The following is a 25,199-nucleotide window of genomic DNA, read 5'->3' on the forward strand; positions in this document are numbered from 1 at the left end:
CATCAAGCCAATGATAGGCTGTCTTGATTGACATGCTGACTATAATGTGTGTGTTCAAGAAAACCTGAGTTACAACTCAAGCATTTTCTTATGTTCAATAAATTTAAAATTACAAAGTTTGAGAAAGCAATAAAGAAACCATGGGAAGAAAGTACTTGTGGATGTGAGGACACTGCACAGTGAAACCATGCGGCCTCACCACTGGGTGGCTCTGCTGCTCAAAGGACGGTCCCTTTTCTCAAAGTGGATGAATGAGTGATGCCCAAAAGCAGTGCCAATGGCATCTTTGCTCACCTCATTGGGAACACTGCGGTGCAGTGCACACAGTGCTGCCTGAGCGGTGGCTTTTTTTTTTTTTTTTAATATATTTTATTGATTTTTTTACAGAGAGAGAGAGAGAGAGAGAGCTAGAAACGTCTACCAGCTGCCTCTTGCACACCCCCTACCGGGGATATGCCTGCAACCAAGGTACATGCCCTTGACCGGAATCGAACCCGGGACCCTTCAGTCCACAGGCCGACGCTCTACCACTGAGCCAAACCGGTTTCGGCTGAGCAGTGGCTTTTTAATGCCACATTTGCAAGAATGCTATTTAGAGAGCTATCGATCGGCCCTTCTGGGAGGAAGTTTGTACATCTAGAAGTTTACCCTGAGGAAGTCAGTGGTGTGCATAGTATTTCCGGAGATTTATTCCAGCATGAATTATAAGGTACAGGTGGAGAAAACACACACACACACACACACACACGCAGCAGGGATGCACAGCAAAGGAAAGCATCCCGTGGTGGAGTCACGCATGGGCACAACGGTTACTGAGTTAATGGAAGGGGGTTCACAAGCTGGTCAGGACAAGGTCCAACTGTATGGACTATGGTGCTCCCAACTTTGGAGATGATCATGTGTAATCATACAGGAAACTCCAGAGTTTCACGGGTCAGGAAATAAAACTGAATCTTCCTCCAAACCTTCCCCAGCCTCAGGCTGTAGTCTGGTAGGGAGGTGGGCAGTACAGCTTTTTAGCCTAAGAGCCCACTGACAGTGACTGGGAGTGAAAGAGGGCACCATGTTCAAGAAATGGTGACAGAATCAAGAGCCCTTGGCTAGGAATGGGGAGTGGAGAAAGTGGGTGAGGGGTTGTGACCTGGAACATAGGGTGCTGGGGGGCAGACAGGACTCTGTAAACAGGTGGGCCTGGAGAGGGGTCACTTCATCTTCCAAGGACAGCAGGATCAAAACACTAGAGAGGACACAGGACCCAGAGTCCACTGCCTGGATTGGCAGATGAGTCATGTGAGGGCTGAAGGGCAAGTAGGAAGTGAGCAGGGAAAGGCAGAGGGGGCCGTGGGTACAGGGGCCCAGGATGGCACGAAGTGGAGGGTTGAAGCCTGGAAAGGCCACAGCTCTGAGTAAAGATGTAGGAGAGTAAGCAGTGTGCTCAGAGGTGGGTGGGGGTGACAGGGAGGGGAGCTAGTCTCAGAGGTGAAGCCATTCTGCCCCTGGGGGAGCATGAGGAGAGGATACTGGCTTGTGGGGCTGGGAGGGAGATGGTGGAAACATGCCCCAGCCCACCAGGTTCCCCTGCTATAGTCGCCTGGCTTTGGGTACTCCAAAGAGGTGGCCAGTGGAGGCTACATCTCCAAGGCATGAGTCCTCTGCACTCCAGGTGGGTCTGATTCCAGGCCCCGCAGCCTCCAACATGATTCCTGTGACCTCAGTGGGAAGGGACTGGCGAGGCCCAGCTGGCTTCTGGTTGCCTAGGCTGTGAGCCCAGACTCTCCTGAGGCTGAGGGCTGGTTGTCCTTGGCTCCATTCGTCCCCAAGAGAGCCTGTGTCCAGGAGGGGTGGTCGAAGAGAGTGTGATTAAACTGACTGCACCCCGGCCAACTTGGTAGCAAGTACCTGGCTGGGGCCGCTCCACAATGGGTGCATGAGGGCTGTGGGTGAGGGCTCACCTCGTTCTCAGCCAGCGCCTGCTTGGCCAGGTAGTACTCCCGCTTCACCTTGATCTGCACAGACTCAGGGATGTCAGGTACCAGGAGGTTGAGAACCCAGCCGATGTAGAACACCACATGCTGGCATCAGGGGACAGGACCAGCAGTGAGGGAGGGCGCCCTACCCAATGGTAAAACAAGTGCCCAGAGTGGCCTTCATGGGCTCAGCTGTGGACACCTGCTTCCCAGGTGTGGGTGAACTGAAATGCAGCAATGTCATGGCCCCAGAGACCAACCCCTGCTTCTCGGGCCCCGGGGAGCTTCCCTGGGACACTACACGGTGCCCAGAGCATCCTGATGTCCACACAGCCCAGTGACAGGCTAGGCAGGGATGCTCCCTTTTGCAGATGGGAAAACAATGCAGAGAGGAACTGTGATTCCACCATAGTGACAGAGTGGTAAGACCAGGGCTCTATTCCTTTGGACACACCACCCCCAAACCACATGGTGCGATTAGGCAAAGCAAGAGGGTAGGGGAATCATGCTATGGCCAAGAGTGGGAAGTCAACAGAGGGCCCCAGCTACCTCAAACACAATGACAAAGGCCAGGCGGATAGCCAGAAGGTTCCAGTAAGTCCCGGAATAATGCCCATCGTCTTCCCTGAATGCCCGATACCTGCAGGAAATACGGGACTCAGTGTGGGGACCAGGGCAGATGACTCTTCGGCATCTCCACCTTTGGCCTCCCTGATGCTAAAAGTCTGGGCACACGTACCATGGAGGGTGCCTGAAGAGGGAAATACGCTCAAGCAGTGTTCTCTGACATATGTTTAGCTCTTACTGTTATGCTCCCAAAAGGAAGGAGGAACTGGGTTATCCCGTTCCCCCACTAGGCTAACCTGGGCCCACTACTGTAGCCACATAAGTTAATACTCCAAACAGATGTGATTAACAAATGACTAAAACTGTTTCTGCGTGTTTTTAATAGTAAACTTAAAACTGTAGAACAATAAGGTGAACTGATGGGTGCTCAATAGGTTGTGGTAAAGCACATGAAGATCCTCGTCACACACAAGGAAATGAGACAAAAATAAATTCCTTCAGGATTTGTTAGAAAAATGTATAATTAAGATTGTATGCTAAAAATTTAAGGGTAGTCCCTAAAATAATAAAAAATATACAGAATCAGTTCCAAATGAGTGTAAAGAGAAAAAAAAAATACAGAACACTAATTCAACAGGAAGTAGAAGAGGAATAAAAAGCAAAAAGAATAAATGGAGAAAGCCCAGCTGGTATTGCTCAGTGGTTGAGCACTGACCCATACGTCAAGAGATTGCTGGCTTGGTTCCTGCTCAGGGCATATGCCCAGGTTGCAGGCTCAGTCCCCAGCAGGGGGGCATGCAGGAGACAGCCTATCAATGATGTTTCTCATCTCTTGTTAAGGTTTCTATGTCTCCCTCTTCCTTCCTCTCTCTCTAACATCAATGAAAACATGTTTAAAAAAAAAAAAAAAGCAAAGAAAAATAATAATAAATGGAGAAAGTATCCACTAAAAAGAGATGACAAACATGAACTTGTCCGGCACCGGTTTGGTTCAGTGGATAGAGCGTCGGCCTGCGGACTGAAAGGTCCCGGGTTCGATTCCGGTCAAGGGCATGTACCTTGGTTGCGGGCACATCCCCAGTAGGGGGTGTGCAAGAGGCAGCTGGTCGATGATTCTCTCTCATCGACATTTCTAGTTCTCTATCCCTCTCACTTCCTCTCTGTGAAAAATCAATAAAATATATTTTTAAAAAAACAAACATGAACTTGTATGCAACTAAGAAACTCAAAATACATAAAGCAAAACCTGAAAAAACTGAAAGGCTTTAATTCATCTCTGTTAGTATCTGATAGAATAAGCAAGGGAAAGGGGGGAAGATGAAAATCTGAACAATAAAATGAAGAAGTCTGGCCTATTAGTATATAAAGAAACTTGCTCCAAAATTGACAGTGAAAAAATATATTTTCAAGTTCACCTGAAATATATGCAAAACCCATTGTGACCAGATCATGACGAAGCCTCAACAATGGGAGAGATTTACATATCAACTCTTCAGGTTGTCTGCCCTCCAAGTAATTAAATCAGAATCAATTACATTAAAAAAATATATATATATATACATAAAATTAATTTCAGAGAGGAAAGGAGAGGGAGAGAGAAACATTAATGATGAGAGGGAATCATTGATGGGCTGCCTACTATATGCCCCACACCAGGAATTGAACCTACAATCTGGGCATGTGCCCTGACCAGGATTTGAACCATGACTTCTTGGTTCATAGGTCAACACTTAACCACTGAGCCACACTGGTTAGGCAACGACCTTTGTTTTTAAGTAGCAAACAGATTTTGTATGGATGGATCTAAGGGTATTATGCTAAGTGAAATAAGTCAGACAGAGAAAGACAAATACCATATGATTTTACTTATTTGTGGGATCTAAAGAACAAAACAAACAAAACAAAAACAGACTCAGAGTAAGAGAACAAACTACCAAAGGAGAGGAGGGTGGGAGGATGGGTAAAACAGATGAAGGGGATTAAGAGGTACAAACTTCCAGTTATAAAATAAGTAAGTCACAGGGCTGTGTCACTTTTAAAGCTTAGCTGAGTTTTCTGTAAAAACAAAACAAAACTACCAAAATTGACTGAAAATGACCTAGAAAAAAGAGAACTATAGCCCTAGCTGGTTTGACTCAGTGGTAGAGCAGTGGCCTGCAGACTGAAGGGTCCTGGGTTCTATTCTGGACAAGGGCACGTGCCAGCGGTGCCGGCTCAACCCCCAGTGGAGAAAGGTACAGGAGGCAGTCAACCAATGATTCTTTCTCATAACTGATGTTTCTATCTCTCTGTCTTCCTCTTCCTTCTCTCTGAAATCAATTTTATATATATATATATATATATATATATATATATATATATATATATATATATATATATATATAATTTTTTTTTTAAGGGAACTATAAGTTGACCCTTGAACAACACGACGTTCAACTGTAAGGGTCATATACTCAGATTTCCCAAAAATTCAACCCGGGGTTGTTGGAGTGCCACCTATAACCGCCCCAGACCCCCAGCTCTCTCCCCGGGGGGATGAGGAGGATGGGCACTCAGTCCCCACCCTGTGCCCCCGGAGTCCTACAGCCGGTGGCTTGTTTAAGGAGGAAGCGCAGGGCTCGGGGCCCATCTGCTCTCTGGTCGCCCGGTCCTCAGGCTTGGCCTCCAAACCTAGGGACCTCCCCTTCCAGCCAGCCCTCAGCCCTGTGCTGCCCGCCCCTCACCTGGCGGCCTCACCTGCACGTGCGGTTGTGCGCGGCGGTGAAGGCCGGCGGGGCGCGCGCCAGTGTGAAGTTGACGAAGCCGCGCAGGTCACCGGCGCGGGTCCAGCGGTAATAGGTGCGCGGCAGGAACTCGGAGGAGAAGGCCAGCAGCACCGCCTGGGCGCCAGCAGTCATGTGAACCGAACCCACTCAGCCCGCGGAGCCCCGCCCTGAGGAGCCCCGCCCCATAGAGCCCCGCCCCATAGAGCCCCGCCCCGAGAAGCACTGTCCCCGAGGAGCCCCGCCCCCGAGAAGCCCCGCCCCGCGGAGCCCGCCCCCATGGAGCCCCACCCAGATGTAGCCCCGCCCCTCGTAGCCCCGCCCCATGGAGCCCCGCCCCATACCTCCCTTACCTCCCCCCACCTAGCGCTCACATTGCTGATGACCGCCAGGTGCGCCATGCCAGTCAGGATGGGGAACCAGATGCCCACACCCTGCGCGCGCTGGGCCACTGGGCGCCGGCGCTCGCACACGAACTTGCGCGCGTCCAGACGGATCTCCACCCAGTTGTTGAGCAGCGCGAAGAGCGGCGCCAGCGGGCAGGCGGCCACGAAGATGGTGACGAAGCCGAACTGCAGCACTGTGGGCACAGGTGTCACCGCAGGCCCTGTGCCCGCTCGCCTGCTTCTGCTATGATTCATTTCCTAGGCTTAGCACCAGGGCCCCTGCTCCCAGGAAGCCTCCCTGACTGCCCCTACTGCTCCACAGAACTGTCCGAGGGGCATGGGTCTCCTGGGGCTCCCTGAGGTCTGGGATTCTCTCTCCTCCTCGGCTTGGCCTGCCCTGTGGGCTTCTGGCAGGAAAGGGAGATTTTAGGCCTGCCTTCTCCATTTACCCCTCTCAGGGAGCAGCTGGTTCCTCTGCAAAATACTAAGAAGAGCTTTGGTCCCATCGCCTGCTGTCCAGTGGCCTAGGGCAGTGTTTCCCAACCTTCTCTCATGATGAGAATCACCTGGTGGAGTTGTTAAAACACAGATTCCTGAATCCCAACTAAGAAGTGCTAAACTAGAATTTTTGGGAACATATAGGTAAAATTGTATACTTAACTAGTGCTCTAAGACAGATTTTATATACAGAGCACTAAGTTAGGTATGCAATTTTACCTATATGTTCTCAAAAATTCTAGTTTAGCACTTCTTAGTTGGGATTCAGGAATCTGTGTTTTAACAACTCCACCAGGTGATTCTCATCATGAGAGAAGGTTGGGAAACACTGGCCTAGGGCCACATAAGTCAACCCCACTCACACATTATCATGAAAAAGCATATGAACTGTCTGCTCCCTCTTATGAGGGACCAATGCAACTACTATCACCCCTTTTGCTTTGGCTGCCAGGGAGTTCAGCGATGTGTTGACCAGATGCAACACTTTCCATTACATGTGGCCATGATCTCAGAGTAAGACCTTGGGCTGCTGGGACAAACATCCTGTCCCCAAAAAGTGCACCACACAGTGCAGGGAATGAGTACAACCACGGGCCACCCCTGGCCAGGGCACAGTTGAGGGTCTAGGAAAGAATGTGGACATCAAGAAAAGTTATGGCCCTAGCTGGTTTGGCTCAGTGGATATAGCGTCAGTCTGTGGTCTGAGGGGTCCTGGGTTCGAATCCGGACAAGGGCATATTCCTGGGTTGCAGGCTCAATCCCCAGTAGGGGGCGTGCAGGAGGCAGCCAATCAATGATTCTCATCATTGATGTTTTTCTCCTTCTCCCTTCCTCTCTGAAATTAATAAAAAAAATATATACGGTATTAAAAAAAAAAAAAAAGAAAGAAAAGTTCTGGAATCAACTCCCATATGGGAGATTCCATTGGTCAGGGGACCTGAGGTCTGTCGCCTCCCAGGGGCAGCCTTACTCCCAGGGGCAGTTGACCCCACCCCTAGTGCCTGGTCTCCTGAGCACCCAGCTTCCTCCCTAGCTCCTACAGGAGGCTCAAGCAGATGCCTACTGGGATTGGGGGATTAAGGCCACTCCAGGAGAGCCCCATCAACTGCCCCCAGTCCTCTTTGCAAACCTCTGTGCCCAGGGTGCTGTCCTTTCCCATCTTCAGCCTGCCCTTCTTGGGTACTCCCCACTGAGATCCCCACAAGTCCTTTCTGGATCCTTTGTAGGCTTGGCTACACTAGGGACCCTCTGTCCCCACCCACATCATGTTTCAAGGGAGACAGAGGAATGTTGAGGCTGGAGGCCCCCAGGGGCACCTACCCATTTTGAGGTACTCATCAAATAGGCCCTCACAGGGCAGGAGCTCGTAGTCTGCCTCCCAGGGCGTCTGGCTGGCAGCGGCTGAAGCCGCCACCTTCCTCTTCTTGGAGCGAAGCCGGAACTTCAGCCACCAGCCCTTGAGCTTCCTAGAAGTGGAAACACCCAGGGAAATAGCTTTTGCTCCTCCCGCTGCTTGCTCTGCAGTTTGAAGGCAGCAGGGGGAGGTCTGGACCCTGGGACCAGCACAGCAGGCTGGCCAGGCCTTACCAAACCCTCAAGAGTATCTGCCTCCTGCCGAAACTGGTTTGGCTCAGTGGATAGAGTGTCCGCCTGCGGACTGAAAGGTCCCAGGTTCAATTCCGGTCAAGGGCATATACCTTGGTTGCAGGCACATCCCCAGTGGAGGGTGTGCAAGAGGCAGCTGATCGATGACTCTCTCTCATCGATGTTTCTAACTCTCTATTCCTCTCTCTTCCTCTCTGTAAAAAATCAATAAAATATATTAAAAAAAAAAAAAAGAGTATCTGCCTCCTTATGGGGGGTAGCCCCTCCCCCAGCTTCCCTGTAGTACCCCATTGTTCATGGAAGCTTTGGGGAGGATGGATTCCTCCTGGGACATGCAAAGAGGTGCCAGAGGTACGTCAAGGTGGAAGTGAGCAGATGAGGAAATCACTGTGTGAATGGGGGCATGTGTGCTTGTTACTTTGTCATAGGCAGGGGAATAGGTGTATGTGGCTTTGTCAGCCCTCATCCAGCGCCTACAGGCACCAACTACACCCCACACCCCAAACTCATGATTTCCTGGAATTCAGCTGATAGAACTGACTGCACCCAAAGAGAGGCATGGGTTGGCCAAGGTCCCATAGCTACGGTTCGAGGGGCCCAGGGGAGTCCATGCTGTCTGTGGGAGATCAGGTGTGCAGGAGAGATGGCAAGATGTCCAGATTGGGTCCAGCCTTGGGCAGTCATTGCAAGGGCTCTTGCCTGGGAGGGTGTCCCAGTGCTTGGATGGGAGCCACAGTGATGCCAGTGGAGGTGGCACTGGGGAGAAAGGACCCTAGTGGCAGGGAACCTGAGGCTGGGGGCCTCCCCTGGATGCCCCCTCTGGTGCTGCCTTGGCAGGGGGTGCTGCAGAGTGTCTTGGCCACAGAGGCTACAGAAAGGATGGGCCTCCTCCCTCAAGAAAGCTGGCCAGGACCAAAGAACTCAATGTGCTGACACAGCAACCAGAGGGTGCGGGTGTCACAGAGCCCCTGGGGCAGATGGCAGGGCGGACCCTCCTCTCCCCTGCAGGTGCAATTGCCAGGTCCAGGAGGGCCCCCCCCCGGCTTCCCTCCACCTCTTTTCCCGGTTGGGACTGGGCTGGGGCTACTGCCCCAGACAGTCCCAGTCCCAGGGCCCCTGGATGCTGCCCAGGGCAAGTGGGGGACTCACGGGACGAGAATCTCCTGCACGTTATTGATGATTTGCTTGCCCACCATGATGACCAGGAGCTCCTGTGCCAGCTCGATGAGACAGCCTCCTGCCGCACACTGCACAGCCAAGCTCCAGGTTAGTGCAGGGGAGGGGGTCCCCTCCCCAACCATCCTCCTCTAACCCTGAAAGGTGGCCCTTGCCATGTCCCTCCTCCTCTTCACACGTGCCATGGGTTGCACAGACCCACCCCCAGACCTCACCCAAGTCCCCACTGCCTCCCCAAGGTCCACCTGCTGGACAGTGCATGCGAATGACCAGGCCCACTGCTGCATGGCACCCCAGTTTTCCTTTGGAGACCCACATGGCGTGAGGCTGATGCTGGCCCTGTGGCTCCAGGGAGGACCCACTATGTAGCCTCAGCAATCCCAGCCAGGGAGAGGTGCACCCAGGGCTTTTAGGGGGGGCTCCTGAGACAGCATACTTGCACAGGGGTAGCAAGCAAGAGGGCGTAGGCCTGTGCTGTTGGGATGTTGGCTCCCCCAGAGGTTGGGAGAACCTGACCGAGCACAAAGCCAGTGCTAGGGAAGCAGGCAGCATTGTTCAGACGCCTGCACCCAGCCGCACCTGAGCCCCCGGGGCCTGGCCAGCATCATTAGAGGAGCCAACGGAAAGGAACTCTGTTTCTGTGAAGCCAGTGTGAGCTGGGAACTTTCCCCCGGATGACCAAAAGCCCCGTGAGTTGGGGTCCCAGCTGCCCAGTCCCTGAAAAGCCCCTCCCCTATCAGGAGAAAATGGAGTATTCCTCGGGGTTGGCCCCTTTGCAAGCAGTGGGTTGGGTCACAGCCCAGACCCCTGGAAAGGAGGGAGCCCTTGGGTCAGAGAGGAGAGGGTCCTCCAGGTGAGGTACTCAGCGGAGCAGCTGGAGCCCGGCTGCCCTGGCTCAGAGACCACCTGTCACTGTCCCAGCTCCACCCAGGTGTGCCCTCGGCAAGGGGACATCAGGGGCTTTCTTCAGTGTCTCTGAGGGGTGGGCAGGGGCAAGCCCAGGCGCCCACAGTGGGCTCTGCGCCTTGAGAGTCACCAGCCTGTGTTCCCAGCGGAGCTTTGGGCAGTGAGAGTGTCAGCCTTTCCCCGCTCTGGCCTGACCTGTGACTTGCGCATCAGGTCAGAGTGGGAAAAGAGTGACACGTGAGGACACGACGGTGTTTTGTGGGCGCTGTTCCAGGTGGGAGTCAGAATGCTAGGAGGAGCCTGCTGTGGGGGTCCCGGGGCAGTTGTGACTGTGAGGGGCGGGGGTCAGAAAGAATCCCTGCAGACTAACATTCTGATGGAGGTTAGGGGGCAGGACCTGTGGGTGTCAGTCCCTGCACACTTACCTCCTCGTTGCGAACCCCCAACAAAGTGTGGTAGTTGCCCGGGTACCCCACAAACCTAGAGGAAATGGAGGTCCAGAGGCCGCAAGTGAGGAGGTGCCATCAGCTGCCCCTCCCCCCCCACACACACACACTATCTCCCTTGCTGCACACACCGGACCTGCAGGAACCTCCAGGTGAACCTGGAGCCCAGCTTTGCTCTGAGGTCCTGAGCCAGGACAGCCGCTGTCCCCACCAGGCCTCCTGGACTGTCATGCCCACCCTCCCTGAGCCTCTGGGGCCACATGGGTTGAGGCAGTGCAGGAGCAGGGCCCAGGGTGAGGTGAGGCCAGGGGAAGCGGCACTGACCTGCCCTTGAAGAAGGCGATGTAGATGGGCGAGGAATAGAAGTTGACGAACTGGAAGATGAACACCTTGAGGGTGAAGGCGTCCTCGAACTGGGTCTGTGTCCGGTGCATTTCTGGGCAGAGAGGCTGGCTCAGTCCCCCACAGCCCAGCCCTGGAGCCACCTCACCCACGCAGGGAGTGAGGGAAGCCGCATCGGACAGACATTCACTCAGGAAGGGGGCAAAGTGCAGCTTTCCTCAAGTTCTAATTCCCAAACCCTCTAAAAACGCTACGTTGGTAGAGGAAGAGCTGGCAGGTGACTAGACCACAGCAGTGCTGAGGGTGAAATGGCAGGGCACAGAGAGTAGCCAGAGGCCGAGCGGAGTGACAGTCTGAGGCTGGGGTGACCGTGCCTGGAAAGCCGTTGCTGAGACAGAGGTCGGGCATAAAAGGAGAATTGGAGGGGATACCTGAGGCCAGAAACGGGGTGCACATGGCCCTGCTGTTGCAGGAACACTGTGGGGGCTCCCTGGGACACCTGCCCACCCAAAGCTCCCCCCAGGGGGACACTGAGCTCTCTGTCCCACCCCTGGACCAGGGCTGCTAACAGGCAATGTGTGGAAGGAATGAATTGGTTCACTGGTGTTTGTCTTTAGGAGATGGGAGAGTAAAGAAAGTGGGGGAGAGGTAGGCAGTGGGGTGGGCAGAGGGGGAGAAGGAAGGAGGTTACTCTGACAGAGGTAGTTTTCTCTCAGACACTGAGAAAGCAGGGGCACACAGGGAGGCCCGGGCTGGGCAGCCTGCCCCAGGGGAGCTCCGCTTCGAACGGTCCTGTGCGCGGGGTGGAGGTGGGGTAAGGGCACCCCAGATGCAGGGCAAGGCCTGGGTGCCCTAGAGGACCCTCTTGTCTCCACCCCCAGGCACTGTGCATAGTCGGGGGTGCGTCTCACATCCCATCTGTGCTAATTCAGACTTTGAGGACCCTGTGATCTGCAAGGAAGTGTGTTCCGACTCGGGCAGCAGGGCTGGGATGGCCCTGAGTGTGCGCTCAGCCTGGGCCACTCACCCCATCTTGTCAGGATGTGGGCCAAAGCCACATAGACCTTGGAGAGGACAAGGATGAAGAACAGGTTCACCACGGAGCCCGAGAGGCTGGCGATGTGAGAAGCCTGGCGGCAGGTGGTGGATCAGAGCTGGCGCTGGGGGAGGTCCCAAGCCACCCCCCACCCAGCAGGAGCAGGCAGTGGAGGCTCACCCAGGCTGCCAGGAGGGTGTTGTTCAACCTGGACACCAGGATGGCCATGATGGCGCGGTACAGGATGATGGACATGAGGCCTATGACCACCACGGCCACCTGTGGGGACCGAGTGCGTGAGCCCCCATGCCGAGGCCCGGGACTCCAGCGCCCTCAGGCCACCGCCCCACCTATAGGCCTGGCTGTGCTCCGTGCTTCTTCAGTGGGTGTTAGAGGCACAGGAAGGCAGGATGGGGCCTGGGAGGCCACTTAGAATTACAGGTGGGCGATATCTGGGTGTCAAGGGAGCCACGGTGCGTTGTTCTTGGTCCCAAGTGCTGAGAATCAACCACCCAACCCCCCCACCCTGCTCTTCCACCGGCCAGAACTTGGGAATTCCTGCCATCCTGGAAGGAGATGGGAAGGGAGGGTCAAGCCAGGAAGCCCCTTTGGCTGGAGGACCTCCCCCTGCCGGGATCCCCCCATGCTTGAAGGATGCCCCAAGCCCACATCTACGGGAAACATTCCGGGAGCCCCCGCCCACACACACTCACAGCTTACAGCCCAGACCCCCTGGCCTGGCCCTGAGCTTGGCGAGGGCCTTTCTGCGGCAGCAAGTGCCTCGTGGGTCCCAGGAGGAGGAGGGGTCACAGCTGCCCCGAGCAGCTCAGGAGGGAGGGGCGTGATGGGGAGGGGAGGGTGGCGGGACCCTCACCATCATCAGCACCAGCACGGAGCTGGCCAGCATGCGACGCGCGCGGCTCCTCCTGGAGAAGTAGGGTTCCTCCTTGCCGGTGATGGGGTTCAGGGCTGTCGTGGGGGCCGAGGCGGCAAACTGGGGCCGTGGCCTCTCCTGGAAGGGAGCCAGTGCTCAGTGGCGGCCTCGTGGGCAGTGCGGTGGCCACGGTCTGGGGACCGACCCACCTCGATGTCCTCGTAGTCGAAGCAGCCCCAGCGGTAGGCCAGCGTGGCGTTCTTCCGCTTCCAGTACTCCAGGAGCAGCACGGCCCACAGCGCCATGAACACGCTGAAGAAGACGGTGCCGCCGTGGTCGAAGAGCCGGCCGGCCTGCGGGCGGGGCGCGGGGCTCACACTCGCTCCTGCTGCTGGCCCCTCTGTGCCTCAGTTTCCCCCCTTGAGCAATGGGTCGTATTTTAGAAGCAGGTGGCTTGTTTCCCGGTGTGGGGCAGCAGGCAAGTGGGATGTTGCTCCAGGAGGGCCACACCTGAGTCTCCCCCATAGCGCCTTAGGAGATGTAGGTGGGATTCTGCACTTCCTGAGCTGTTGATATTTGGGAGCTTTTCGGACTTAGAGTTAACGCTGTGATGAGTTTAGAACTTTGGGGATGTGTACTTTGCACATGGGGCGAACCTGAAGTTTGGGGGGCCAGAGGGTGGACTGTAGGGGGTTGGATTGTGGCTCCCCCCCTGGAACCTAAGGAGATAAGCTTATTTGGAACAAGGGCCTGTGTATGTGTGATTAAGGTGGAGGTCTCTACATGAAAGTACCCCGGTTTAGGGGCCCTTGGGCCCTGCGACAAATCCTTATGACAGAAGGGAAGGGGGATAGACACACGTGCCCGCAGGGAAAGGCCACATGAACATGGAGGCGGAAATTGGGATGGTGCAGCCACCAGAAGTAGGAACAAGGCAGGGAACAGTCCCCCGGAGGAGGCAGCCTTGCTAACACCCGGAGTTTGGACTTCTGGCCTCTGAGCTGAGGGAAAATAATTCGTGTTGTTTCAAGAACAGGAGTTTGTTGGAGCTGCCCTAGGAAACGGTACAGACGGATGCCGAGGTGTGTGTCAAAGGTGTGTCTGGTCTGGGGCCCAGCAGTGCACCAAGAGCACCAAGCCCGGTGTGTGGGGGATGCAGGTGAGGCCACCGAGAAGAGCTACCGCACCCGCAGTGTGCTGGGCTGCTGTGGGGGCCACTGGGCGCAGGGACTCCAAGGAGCTACCTGCCCCCACCTCTCAGGCTGGGGGCTCTGCTCAGCTGTGGGGCCCCGTGGCTCACCTTGGTCAGTGACAGACAATAGCAGCAATAACAGCAAGGGCCCACCTATGGCCACCGACTGTCGCAGGCACTCCGCCAAGGGGGGCACCAGTCACAACCCCACGGCAGGTGCAGACGGAGCTCTCTTCCTCCCTTCGCCCACCTTCCCCGTACCTGGGCTAGGGCGCAGGTGCTGGAGAGCAGCCAGAAGGGGCAGGTGAGACAGAGTGGGCACATCTGGAAGCTATCGGCGCTGCTGCACAGCTCCTGCCTTCAGAGTGGAAGCGGGTGCTGGAGCCTGGGGCCCCCTTCCCACCAGGTCTGCCCCCTGCCCTCTTCCTCCCGCCACTGCCCTGGCCAGGTCCAGCGTTTCTTTAAAATGTATGCAACCATCATTTTTGAGATAACTTTTTGCAATTTCACCTCCATAATAAAGCAAAATTCAAGCCCCGTCTTTTGTTTATTAAAAGAAAAGCGTACACTATTCCAAGAAACAAGGGCACCAACACAATTAGTCTGGAAACACACCTGTCTACGACGTGTGTCATTCTAGGGCACACCTATCAGTGTGGGAACACACCTGTCCACCTGCGTCAGCCTGAGGCCACACCTGTCCGACGGTCATTCTGGAGCACTCCTATCTACCTGTCATCCTTCCAGCCAGATCCATTGGGCCCTCTGACATCCATGAAGGCAGGGAGGTGTTCAAGGTCACCTCCATCCCCAGCTCTGCACAGGGCGAGTGCCCCCCTCCCCCTTCCCCGGAGACACAGGGTGAGGCCTGGGAGCTGAGGGGAGAGGGCACTTACGTGGGTGTGTCTGAGAATACCATGAAACAGCCCACCAGGAATACCAGCGTGCCCACCACGGCCGCTGGCAGGAGCCAGCCTGTGTAGAACCCTGCAGAGGGGAGCCAGGTAGGGGCCCCAGGAGCCAGCTGTCAGCAACCATGATGGGCCTGTGCACCCAGCGCTGGGCTGAGTGCCAGGCGGGGGTCTGCACAGACACAGTTGTCCCCCAGAGACCCACATCCAACCAGCAGAGTTTGAGGCCATGTGGGAGGCAGTTGTTGGGGAGATGGTCCTCAGAGGTCCCCCCACCCCCCAGCCCCTTTGTCCTAACCTCTGTCCTGGGCTGTGCAGCCCCCACCACATGACTGGGCTTCATGGGCGGGGTCTGGCAGCTGAAGTGGGGAGGCCCACCTGCAGGAGGGGGTTCCCAGCCCTTCGCGGGGGTGTTAAGAGCGTCCTGGGCCAGTGGCTGTGTTGGCCTAGGAGGGATCAGCATGCTGGCAGCCCAGCCCCTGTGCTTGCTCCCCTTTTGGAGATTATTACCCTGAAGACCGAAGTCGGGGGCCCAGGAGGCCCTGAGGGGCAATGGGCGGAACTTACCCAGCCAGGCGAAGTAGAGGGCCACCTTCTCCCCGAAGTACCTGCGCACGTGGTCCAGAGGCTGGTACTTGTGCCACTTGCCCCAGCGGGCCCAGTGCTGGAACAGGACCTGCCGCTGGTTGAGGCCAGGGGCCCACTGGCTCTCAGGGGGTGTAGTGAAGGGGCCCTGGGGACCAGAAGCCAGTGGGCGGGATTCAGGCTGGTCTGAGCATCTTACTGGGCCTTATTCTATTTTTTATATATATATTTTTATTGATTTTTTTACAGAGAGGAAGAGAGAGGGATAGAGAGTTAGAAACATAGATGAGAGAGAATCATCAATCAGTTGCCTCTTGCACACCCTCTACTGGGGATGTGCCCGCAACCAAGGTACTTGCCCTTGACCGGAATCGAACCCGGGACCTTTCAGTCCGCAGGCCGATGCTCTATCCACTGAGCCAAACCGGTTTCGGTGCTATTCTAAGTGTGGGCCTTCAGCGCTGGGCAAGGCCACCTGCCCGGTGTCCCGGACGCAGGGTTGCTGCTCGAGGACGACAGAGTTATGTTTGGGTCCTGGGGGGTTGGGGGGGAGTCTAGGAAGGCCTCTCTGGGAGGGGCATCTGAGCTGGGCACCTCGGCCTCCTGGGAACCCCTCAGTCTGCGTCCAGGAGGAGCCGCAGCTGTGGTCCAGGATGGACTGGCATCTCTGGGTGGGCTTCTGCAGCCGGGGGCTGTGCTGTCCCCTGGGCACCGGGCAAGCGAGGCCGCTGTGCCATGTGCTGTGCGTCCTGTGCTCTGGCCAGAGGTGGGAAGAGGGATGCCCCAAGCCAATGTGGAGCTGGCCATTCCGCTGCGTGTCCTCCCTCAGGTGGCCCTTCGGTACCTCACACAGAGCTGCAGGCCTGCCCCTGCCCTCCACCCTGCTGCCCCTTCCTGCAGCTCTGGATTTGGTGGGCAGCTGTGCGGGTGTTTTGTGGGCAGCTGCGGGGGTGAAGGACATAAACAGCCTCCAGACCACAGTGAACATTTTGTCAGGACGATGGTGAGCGCCCCTTTGTGTTCAGTTTACTCAGATTTGGGGAGCACAGGGGACCTCACTGTCTTCCCCATGAAGATGGGGCTGTTGGGCGTGTCATGTGCCGAGAGGGCCTTGAACAGCAGCATGGCCTGGTCACATTGCAGTTGCCTGCCTGGCAACAGCTGCCCCCACAGGTGACAGCAAGACCCCCTGGTCTAGGAACTCGCCCCATGCCCGAGTCCGAGACCCCCACCACAGCCTCTCCAGCTCCCAGGTCTCACCTCGTGCAGGGGGAAGGCTGCCCTGAAGACGCCCTGGGACAGCAGCTGCTCGATCCCAAACAGACCTTTCTTGTCATCACCGTATGGGGTCTTGGCCAGGATCTCAAACAGCTGGGGGTGGTGGGGAGAGGGCACTGGTCGCCTGTCATGTGATGGCAGGGCAGGGACATCCTGGCCCTCCCATCTCAGGGCTGAGCCCACAGACAGTCCCCCACAGCCTCTGGCGACAAATGAAGAGAATACTTTGTGCGCCCAGATCTTCCTCCTGCTGCCGGCTCATACCCCCGAGGGGGGACGATCATTCTCCACTGTACAATCACAAGACCTGGGCCAGAATTGTGGGCGCACAGGAGTCAGGCTTGGATTTGACCCCAGGTCCTGACAGTGCACAGCCAGCCCTGGACCCTGCTCCGGGCAGGGCCAGCCTCCAGTTGGACAGCTGTGTCAGGCATGGGCTCTGCCTCTTTGGTGGCTAGCAGGGGGCGGCCCTAGGCAGACCTGTCCAAAGCCTCTTCCTGTCACAGACCCTGGAGTGGCCTGGCTCAGCCCACCCTTCTCAGGCTCGATACTCTGACCCTCGGCTCTCTTCCTCACTGACCAGCAGGTCCCACACCCACCTGGGTCAGTAGCCGTGGCTGTCTGTCCCACAAGTCCATAACCAGATATCCATTCTGAGCCCTGGGGCTCCCGTGGGGGCACTGAGTTCAATGAGGGGGCACCCCTAAGTCTCCAGCCCCCAGCCCTGGCCTCAGTGCTCCCATCACAGCAGAGCTTTCCTGTGTCCAGACCTCAGGCTCCTCTGAGCTGGGTCAGGGTTTGGGGACCCCCACTCACGATCTGGTGCCTGTGGGTACAGGAGAAGAAGGTGTCCTGGTTGTCACTCCTGAGGAACCTGTGGGCATGTGAAAAGTGCAGAAGAGTTCACAAAGGCAGACACACACACACTCACACCCACACACACACACACACACACACACACACTAACCATGCTCAGGCTTTCTCCTTGCACACTGGGGAACATCCACCATCCCCTTTCCAACCCCCCCTCCCCACGCAGGATCAAGTCCCAATATTGTCTTTTCCTTTCTGGAGGCAGGAGGTCACAGAGCATTGTCCAGAAGTCACAGAAATCCTCCACCCGGGACAGTGGTTGGCAGAGGGCAGGGCAGTGTGGGAGCCCCAGGCTCACAAGGAGCCCCGTGGCCTCCCTGTGCGCCGGAGCACCACACATAGGTGTGCCCTGTGACACGCACACAGGAGAGGTGCCACCAGCAGCCAGTGTGGACTGACCACGACCATCTTCCGCCTCGTTTGCGAGGGGAGGCCCTCCAGACCCTGCCACCCACCGTGGACGTGTCATTGAGTAGGAAATGGGCCGCGTGTCCAGCAACTGGGGCTTGGGGAACGTTTGTCCGCAGCACAGCCTGCCTGACCTGACTGAAGTGGCCCAGCCGCCACTCACGCTCCCTGGTTAAAAAGCTCCAAAAAGGAGAAGGTTTGGGAACTCGGGGAGGTTTAGCTCTGTCACTCGGCCTCTCACGCACGCTTCCCTGGCTGTGTCCCCCAGCCCTGGCCGCCGTGTGAAGCTGCCCCGCGGGCACGGCAGGGCCACCGTCTCTTACCTCGACAGCTTGCTCACTTTGAACTGGCAGGAGTAATACTCGGGGGGCACATTGGGCACGTCCTCCAGCAGGATGTTGGGGATGCCCAGCCACCGCAGCAGGCTGGCCGACCAGTTGCTGGCCTGATTGGGCAGCTCCTGCAAAGGATCATCGCTTGTTCCTCCCACCCCTGGGCACCATGCCACGTGGCAGGATGAGGTGTGTAGACTTGCAAACTGAGCAACAGCGAAAGGGCTCAGCCAGGGAATGGGCAAGCCCCTTCCTGTCTCAGGCCTGGTGCTGGGGGGCTCAGCTGGTCCAGCCGAGGCCCAGACTTCAAGGCAGGGAGGATTAGACAGTCACGTGTCCCTTTGTCTACCAAATGCCATCGTGGTCAAAGGGAGCCAGAGTAGGTGGCAGAGCAGCCCCCAGGCACATCATCCGGAGGTCACCGCTGCCTCTTCACACTGTGTCCCCAGTCTACCCTCCCCCTCCTGCAGTGGTCCTCAATGGACAGCCTGGTGGGGGTCAGGAGCAGGCGGGCTCAGGTGGTCAGACTAGGCCATGGTTGCTGCACACACGCCTCCCCCCCAGAGCATCCATGGTTGTGGGGTCTGACCGCCCCACCCTGTCTGCCTAATAAGGCTTCCTGGAGTGTGATGGCAGCTACAAGGGACCTTTGAGGACAAAATGGGGAGCCTCAGGTTGTCAGCAATGGACACTGCACCCAGAACATGGGGTGCAGTCATGAGTAACCCTGGCTTGGGGGGACCTCCAGGCCTTCTCTGAATGTCATGCACTCCAGGTACCTGCAGGGGCAGCTTCAGGCGAAGGTCTTCCGCGTAGTAGCAGAGCACGGCCCAGGGGGCGCTGAGGAGGATGTGGTGCACTCTGCTGTGCTCATCCTGGACAAGATGCTGTGGGGACCGGGGCTCTGTCAGAGCCTGAGTGTGTGCTGTGTACATGTTTGCAGAGTGCATACATGTACACATGTACACACAAGTGTGTGCGTGTGTGGGTGCACACGTGGATAAATATTTGTACACAATATGTGTGCATGCATGCATACATGTGACTGTTTCTGCACACACACGTGTGCATACATGTGTGGGGTGTGCCCGTGTGTGTGTGTGTGTCCATTCACACGTTTAGGAAAAGGCAGGTGTTTCTGTAGCCATGTTAACAACCAACCAGCCATGGCTTTAAACCTATTTGGTAAGTGACAGCGCCTCTGAAAGCCAAGCACAGGGTGCCTGCCCCTCTCTGGAGATCAGGCAATCAGCGACAGACAGAGGACACCAAGCTATTAGGGCCAATGCCAGCCATACCCCTGTGACGAGCAAACCCTCCCAAGGCCTGAGCTCAGAGGACTGCCCAAGCAGCCCTGCTCCCTGACCCGAGCAGCCCTGCTCCCTGACCCAAGCAGCCCTGCTCCCTGACCAAGCAGGCAGTAATTCAGCACAGCAGTCACCAGCAGGTGCTCGGCCGAGGCCTGGCCGCCACTGCACCCGTGACACAGGCGGGTCTCACAGGCATGACGTCAGGAAGAGTCCCACTGAGCACAGCTCCATCTCACCAAGTTCAAGTAGAAACAGAGCTGTACTGTTTATCAACATGAAATGTGCTCAAATGGTAAAGACACACAAGAATGAGGTTAGCATGAAGCTCAGGATTGAGTCTTCTGGGGCTGGGGAAGACAGACACTGGACAGCAGAGTCTGCTCTTGGGGTTAGAAAGCAAGTCAGACAATGTAGGAGACATGCAGAGGGACCCGGCATGGGGTCACTGATGAGATGGAACCAGAGTTCTGCACTCCAATCCCCACTGCTCCAAGCCCCCCTCACTGCCTGCCTGCCCCCACTGCACACCAGTACCACACAGCTCCTTCCTGCTTCCTCATACTCCCCGCAACTGAAGTGGGACCAACTTTTGTAACTGACATCATACCTGTGAAAGGCCTGATGCATACCTTTAAGCACACAAATGTCCCACCCATAGACAGAAGCCCTAATGTTGGAGGTGAGACAGGCTAATGGAGAAGGTGGCTCCTGAGTTTTCTGGTGAATCTGAAGGGCTCTGGCTTCTGTGAGAGAGCTTGTGTGCTACGATGGGTTGATGTTTTATCTGAGGGGAGGGCCATCCAGTCCAACTCTGGGCTTGATTTGTTGTCATGCCCCAAGCCTAGTGGATGCAGTGCCGAGGGCCCTGCCCACAACCAACCCCGTACCTGGTCCACCTGCAGGCCAGCCGTACGAAGGTTCTCCAGGAAGGTCTCCCGCCAGGCCATGTGTGTGCGTCTCTTGTCCTGAGTGGCACTGTCCTGCTGCTGACCCGGCCTCAGGTCTTCCTCCCAAACAAGGACAAAGTCTGCTGGGAACCAACAGGGGCAGAAGCAGGGAGGACAGGCTAACCCAGGGATGCCAGTCTCCCTGTGGGTACACAGGGTACTGGGTGGGAAGTAGGAGTCAAGCACTTGGACACTTGGCCTATCCCTCTATACAAGAGGATGTGGTCATGGTCAAAGGGCCCAACACATATGATCTGAGAATCAGAGAGAGAGAGAGAGGGTAAGAATAAGCACTTTTTAAAGAAAAATGGTCAAGAATTTTTAAATCTGATGAAAAAAGAAATCAATACAAAAATAAAAAATCTCAGTGAGCCCTAAGCAGGATAAAGAAACTCCAGCTAGAAAAACCTTGGACAGCATGTCTTTGCTGTGCACTACAGAGAAAGGGGGAAAAAAAAAAATCAAAACATTATATTTCAGGGAACAACAAGAGTATGGGCAACCAATTTCTCAACAGAAACCATGGAAGAAGCCAAAGGACAATAGAATAGGATGTTTAAAGTGCTGGGGGAAATACGGAACACTGAGGTTCTTATTCTGTAGAAATGTTCTTCAGAGATGAGGCTAAAGGAAAACATCCTCAAACAATCAAAGCCTGGGAAATGAAGTCCAGCACACCTGCTCTACAGGAAACACAGGAGGAAGTCCTTGGGGCCAAAGGTGATACTCAGATGGAAATGCAGATGAGCAAGAAGAATGAATACACTGCAAAGGATCAACAGTTAAATGTGAAAGTAAAACGACCTATGTACAGAGGTCGTTTATCTATCTTGTATATAGATATTCCAAAGGAATCCACTACAGAAACTATTAGAACTAATACCAGTTTTGAGAAGGTTGTTAGATACAAAATCAACATATAAATTTCAACTGTAGCCCTGGGCAGTGTGGCTCAGTTGTTTGGTCCATGCACTGAACTGTCATGGTTTGATTTCTGGTCAGCACACATACCCAGGTTGTGGGTTCAATCTCCAGTCTGGTTGCATGTTGGAGGCAACTGATCAATGTTTCTCTCTCACATCTATACTTTTTTTTCTCTCTCTCTCCCTCTCCCTTCCTCTCTAAAATAAATTTAAAAAAATCAATATTTCCATATATTAGTAATAAACAAGCCAAAAATGAAATCAAGAAAAATAATTCCATTTACAACAACAATTCATATACAGCAGCACCAAAAAAAGGAACAAATTTTTAAAATGTGTAAGAATTATACATTGAGAACTACCTAATGCTATTGAGATACATTGAAGAAGAGCTAAATACATGTGAAGAATCCCTTGTGCATGAGTTGCATGTGAAGAAGACAACCTGTCCAAGATAGCAAACTGACTTACACACTTAATTCATATCAAACACACAGCTGGCTTTCTCCACCCTTGCTCCCCAAAATTGACAAGTTTAAAATATCTTGTGGAAACACATGAGATCCAGAATATTGAAAAATAACAGAGTTGGCCTCACCAGTATTGCTCAGTGGTTGAGCATCAACCCATGAACCAAGTGGTCACAGTTCGACTCTCAGTCAGAGCACATGCCTTGGTTGTAGGCTTCATCCCCAGTGTAGGGCATGCAGGAGGCAGCTGATCAATGATTCTCTCTCATCAATGATGTTTCTATTTCTCCCTCTCCCTTCCTCTCTCTAAAAACAAACAAACAAACAAATAAAACATATATATATTTTTTAAAAAGAACAGTGGTACTACTCATGTTTTTAAATTTTAGAACTCACTACAAAGTAAGGATAATCAAGACACTATGGTACTGGCATAAGGATAGAGATATAGATGTAGTTCAATAAAATCTATTTGAGATTCTGAAAATAAATCCATATATGTATGGCCGATTTTTTTTACAAAAGGCCCAACAATTCAATGGGAAAAGAACAATGATTTCAACAAATGGCGCCAGCACAAGTTGACAGATACACCTAAGGAAAGAATTTGGTCTTTCATAAGATCATAAGATAAAGATAACAGAACTAAGAATAAGAATGAAAATGGCCTGGCTGGCATGGCTCAGTGGTTGAATGTTGACCCATGAACCAGAGGTCACAGTTCGATTCCCAGTCAGGGCACATGCCTGGGTTATGGGCTCAATCCCCAGGAGAGGGTGTTCAGGAGGCAGCCAATCAGTGCTTCTCTCTCATTATGGATGTTCCATCTCTTCCTCTCCTTTCCTCTCTGAAACCAATAAAAACATATTTTAAAAATAATGAAAGTGATAAGACTCAGGAGAAAATATAGAGATAAATAAGTCTTCATGATCTGGATTCTTAGGTACAACACCAAAAGCACAGCAATAAAAGAGAATATTAATAAGATGGACTTTGTCAAAATGAACAACTACGGTATATGCTTCAAAGGACACTGGCAGGAAAGTATAAAGGCAACCCACAGAATGGAAGGAAAATATACATGTAAATAGTGTATCTGATAAGGATCTTGTATCCAGAACACAAAGAACTTTACAACCTAATAAAGAGATAAGTAACCCAATTTTAAAATGGGCCAAGATTTTGAAGACATTTCTCTAAAGAAGATATACAAATGGCCAATAAGCCTATGAAGAGATCCTCAATATCAGGAGTCATTTGGAAATTACAAACATGAGTCACATAGAGATGCCACCATACAGTACCCCACAGTGGCGGCACCATTTCACATTCCCATTAGCAGTGCACAGGATTCCAATGTATCTGCATCCTTATCAACACTTGGTATTTCCTGTTTTTGTCATTGTTGTAAGTGGGTGGGGGGTGAGGGCATCTACTATTAACAATGATCATTGCTGCATGGAGGGCAGGGTCAGGTAGATGAGGCCAGTGGGATGCAGTCCTTTCAGAAATGATGGTGGCTTGGGGCAGACAGGAGGCATTGGGGGGGTTGGCGGGGGGAGCGGGGAGGTGAGGATTTGGTGGAAAAGCTATGGGGCACAACAGGTAAGAATCTGAGGTGAGCCCTGGTTGGTGTTTTTTGGGCATTGTTCCTGTGCACGATTCCTAGTCAGGCACATATCCCGGTTATGGGCTTGATCCCCATTGGGGATGTGCAGGAGGCAGCTGATCAATGTTCCGCTCTCACATTGATATTTCTCTCTCTCTCCCTCGCCCTTCCTCTCTCTCTAAAAATCAATTAAAAAATAAAAAGAATCTGAGGTGACTCCAAGCTGTCCTGAGGCCAGAGCAGGAGGGAGATGGGCCCCCTCTGCCCTCCAGAGTTCTCTCAGCTCCAGCCCCTCAGTAGGAACCCCCCTTTTCTGCTGTGGCCCCAGACTGTGTTCTGCTTACCATGGGGCCCTCACCCCATTTCCCAGCACAGCAACTGGCACCAGAGCTGGCTCAGGAGATAGTGCTGGGGTGGGGAGGGGCAGCCTCGTCACAGAGGATGGTGATTCAGACCTGCTGTCCTTCTGCTACCATATGGGGGTGCCCCATCTGTGTTCCCACCCCCCAGGACCAACACAGGAACAGCTGGAGAACTGGGAAGGGCTCACCGATCCTGCAAGTGGCAGCCTGGTGTTCATCGTGCTGGAAGGAAAGCACCTCATGGTGAGAACACACCCCATCCAGCCCTAGACCACCCAGGAACACAGAAGGCCAAATGGGTGTGGGCAGGGGGCTCAGAGGCACATCCAGGATGAGCAGTCCCACCGTCCTTCCTGACCCCTGGCCTCTGTGCAGTGGGCAAGAGTCAAGTTTGCAGGCAGCATGGCCAGTACCCAGGGTGCCCACCCTGCTGGCTCCAGGGGCTGGAGGGGAGTTGGGCTGTCCTGTAAGTGGCCCTGTGGATGGCAGAGGTGGTCATGAGCCCAGAGGGTGCAATCCTGTTCTGAGTGAATGAGGCCTTGGGTTCCCCATCCCCAGACACTGTACAGTGGGGCAGCAGGAAGGGGTCCCTGTGTCTGCTCTCAGCTGGCGGGGAAGGGGATGGGTAGCACCTGGAGGCAGACATGAAGCCCAGGAGGACCAGGAATTCTCCCAACAGCCTCACTCAGGGTGTATGTGCCTCCCCCCCGACCCCAGGGCCAGGAATGGGAGCCCTATGTCTCCCTCTCTCCCCTCCATGCTAATGGGATCTGACCCTGCCCCCTCTTATACCTGAGTGGCCTCATTTTACCATCCCAGGAGGTTCCACACATCTCTCAGAGTCAGTGAGGCAGGCAGTGACCTAACTGTGACACCCCTCTCTTCCCAGGCAGTGTGGGGACACTAGAGGCCCATACAACAGGTGAGGGCTTGGGTCTCCAGGAAGCATCCACCCCAGGGGCTCAGGGCCAGCGCAGGCCATTGTCCCCAGAGTCTCTGTGTCTATTCCGGGCGTGGAGTGGGACACAGAGACCCTCCAGTATCCACCTTAGACCATGGCCTGAAGCCCAGGGCGGGGAGCTGAAGGCTGTGCTGGGCCTCCTGTCCCCCAGTCCCTGGTGATGGAGAGTTACCTGTGAGATGCTTCCGTAAGAGTCCGCCTTCTCCATCCCCAGGGCCATGTCGATCAGGACAGTATTGTCCTCTGGGGCCCGCCTCCGCAGCATTCCGCTCCTGCACCCGCCAGGACCAGGGTGGGTGCCAGAGTAAAGAGGGGCACATGAAACGTGGCTGCACCACCTCACAGCCCTCAGACCCCCTGAGAAGTGAGAACAGGGCCCAGGGGTTGCAGGCAGGGCCAGGGACCACGTGAAGACCCCAGAACTGGGTGAGGGAGCTGCCTGTCTGTCTGTCTGATGAGTACCCACCTCCCCC

General features: G+C 54.6%; 1 protein-coding gene across 1 annotated transcript; it reads right to left on the reverse strand.

Moving 5' to 3' along the window:
- Positions 1-462: 462 nt before the first annotated feature.
- On the reverse strand, positions 463-24,994 carry ANO7 (anoctamin 7). The gene is made up of 23 exons (XM_084891423.1): positions 24,899-24,994; positions 23,954-23,987; positions 20,342-20,481; positions 18,924-19,031; positions 18,136-18,272; positions 17,348-17,405; positions 16,514-16,624; positions 15,236-15,401; positions 14,654-14,744; positions 14,019-14,115; positions 12,775-12,918; positions 12,566-12,703; positions 11,872-11,970; positions 11,683-11,785; positions 10,638-10,749; positions 10,293-10,347; positions 8,935-9,032; positions 7,501-7,646; positions 5,671-5,876; positions 5,271-5,413; positions 2,517-2,607; positions 1,953-2,072; positions 463-1,826 (listed from the first exon to the last, which is right to left on the reverse strand). The coding sequence occupies exons 1-23, from the start codon at positions 24,989-24,991 to the stop codon at positions 1,755-1,757; spliced, it is 2,562 nt and encodes an 853-aa protein (XP_084747549.1). The 5' UTR covers positions 24,992-24,994; the 3' UTR covers positions 463-1,754.
- Between the last annotated feature and the right edge of the window lie 205 nt (positions 24,995-25,199).

Source organism: Pipistrellus hanaki (genome assembly GCF_964339955.1).
Source record: "Pipistrellus hanaki genome assembly, chromosome: 8".
Lineage (NCBI taxonomy): Eukaryota > Metazoa > Chordata > Mammalia > Chiroptera > Vespertilionidae > Pipistrellus > Pipistrellus hanaki.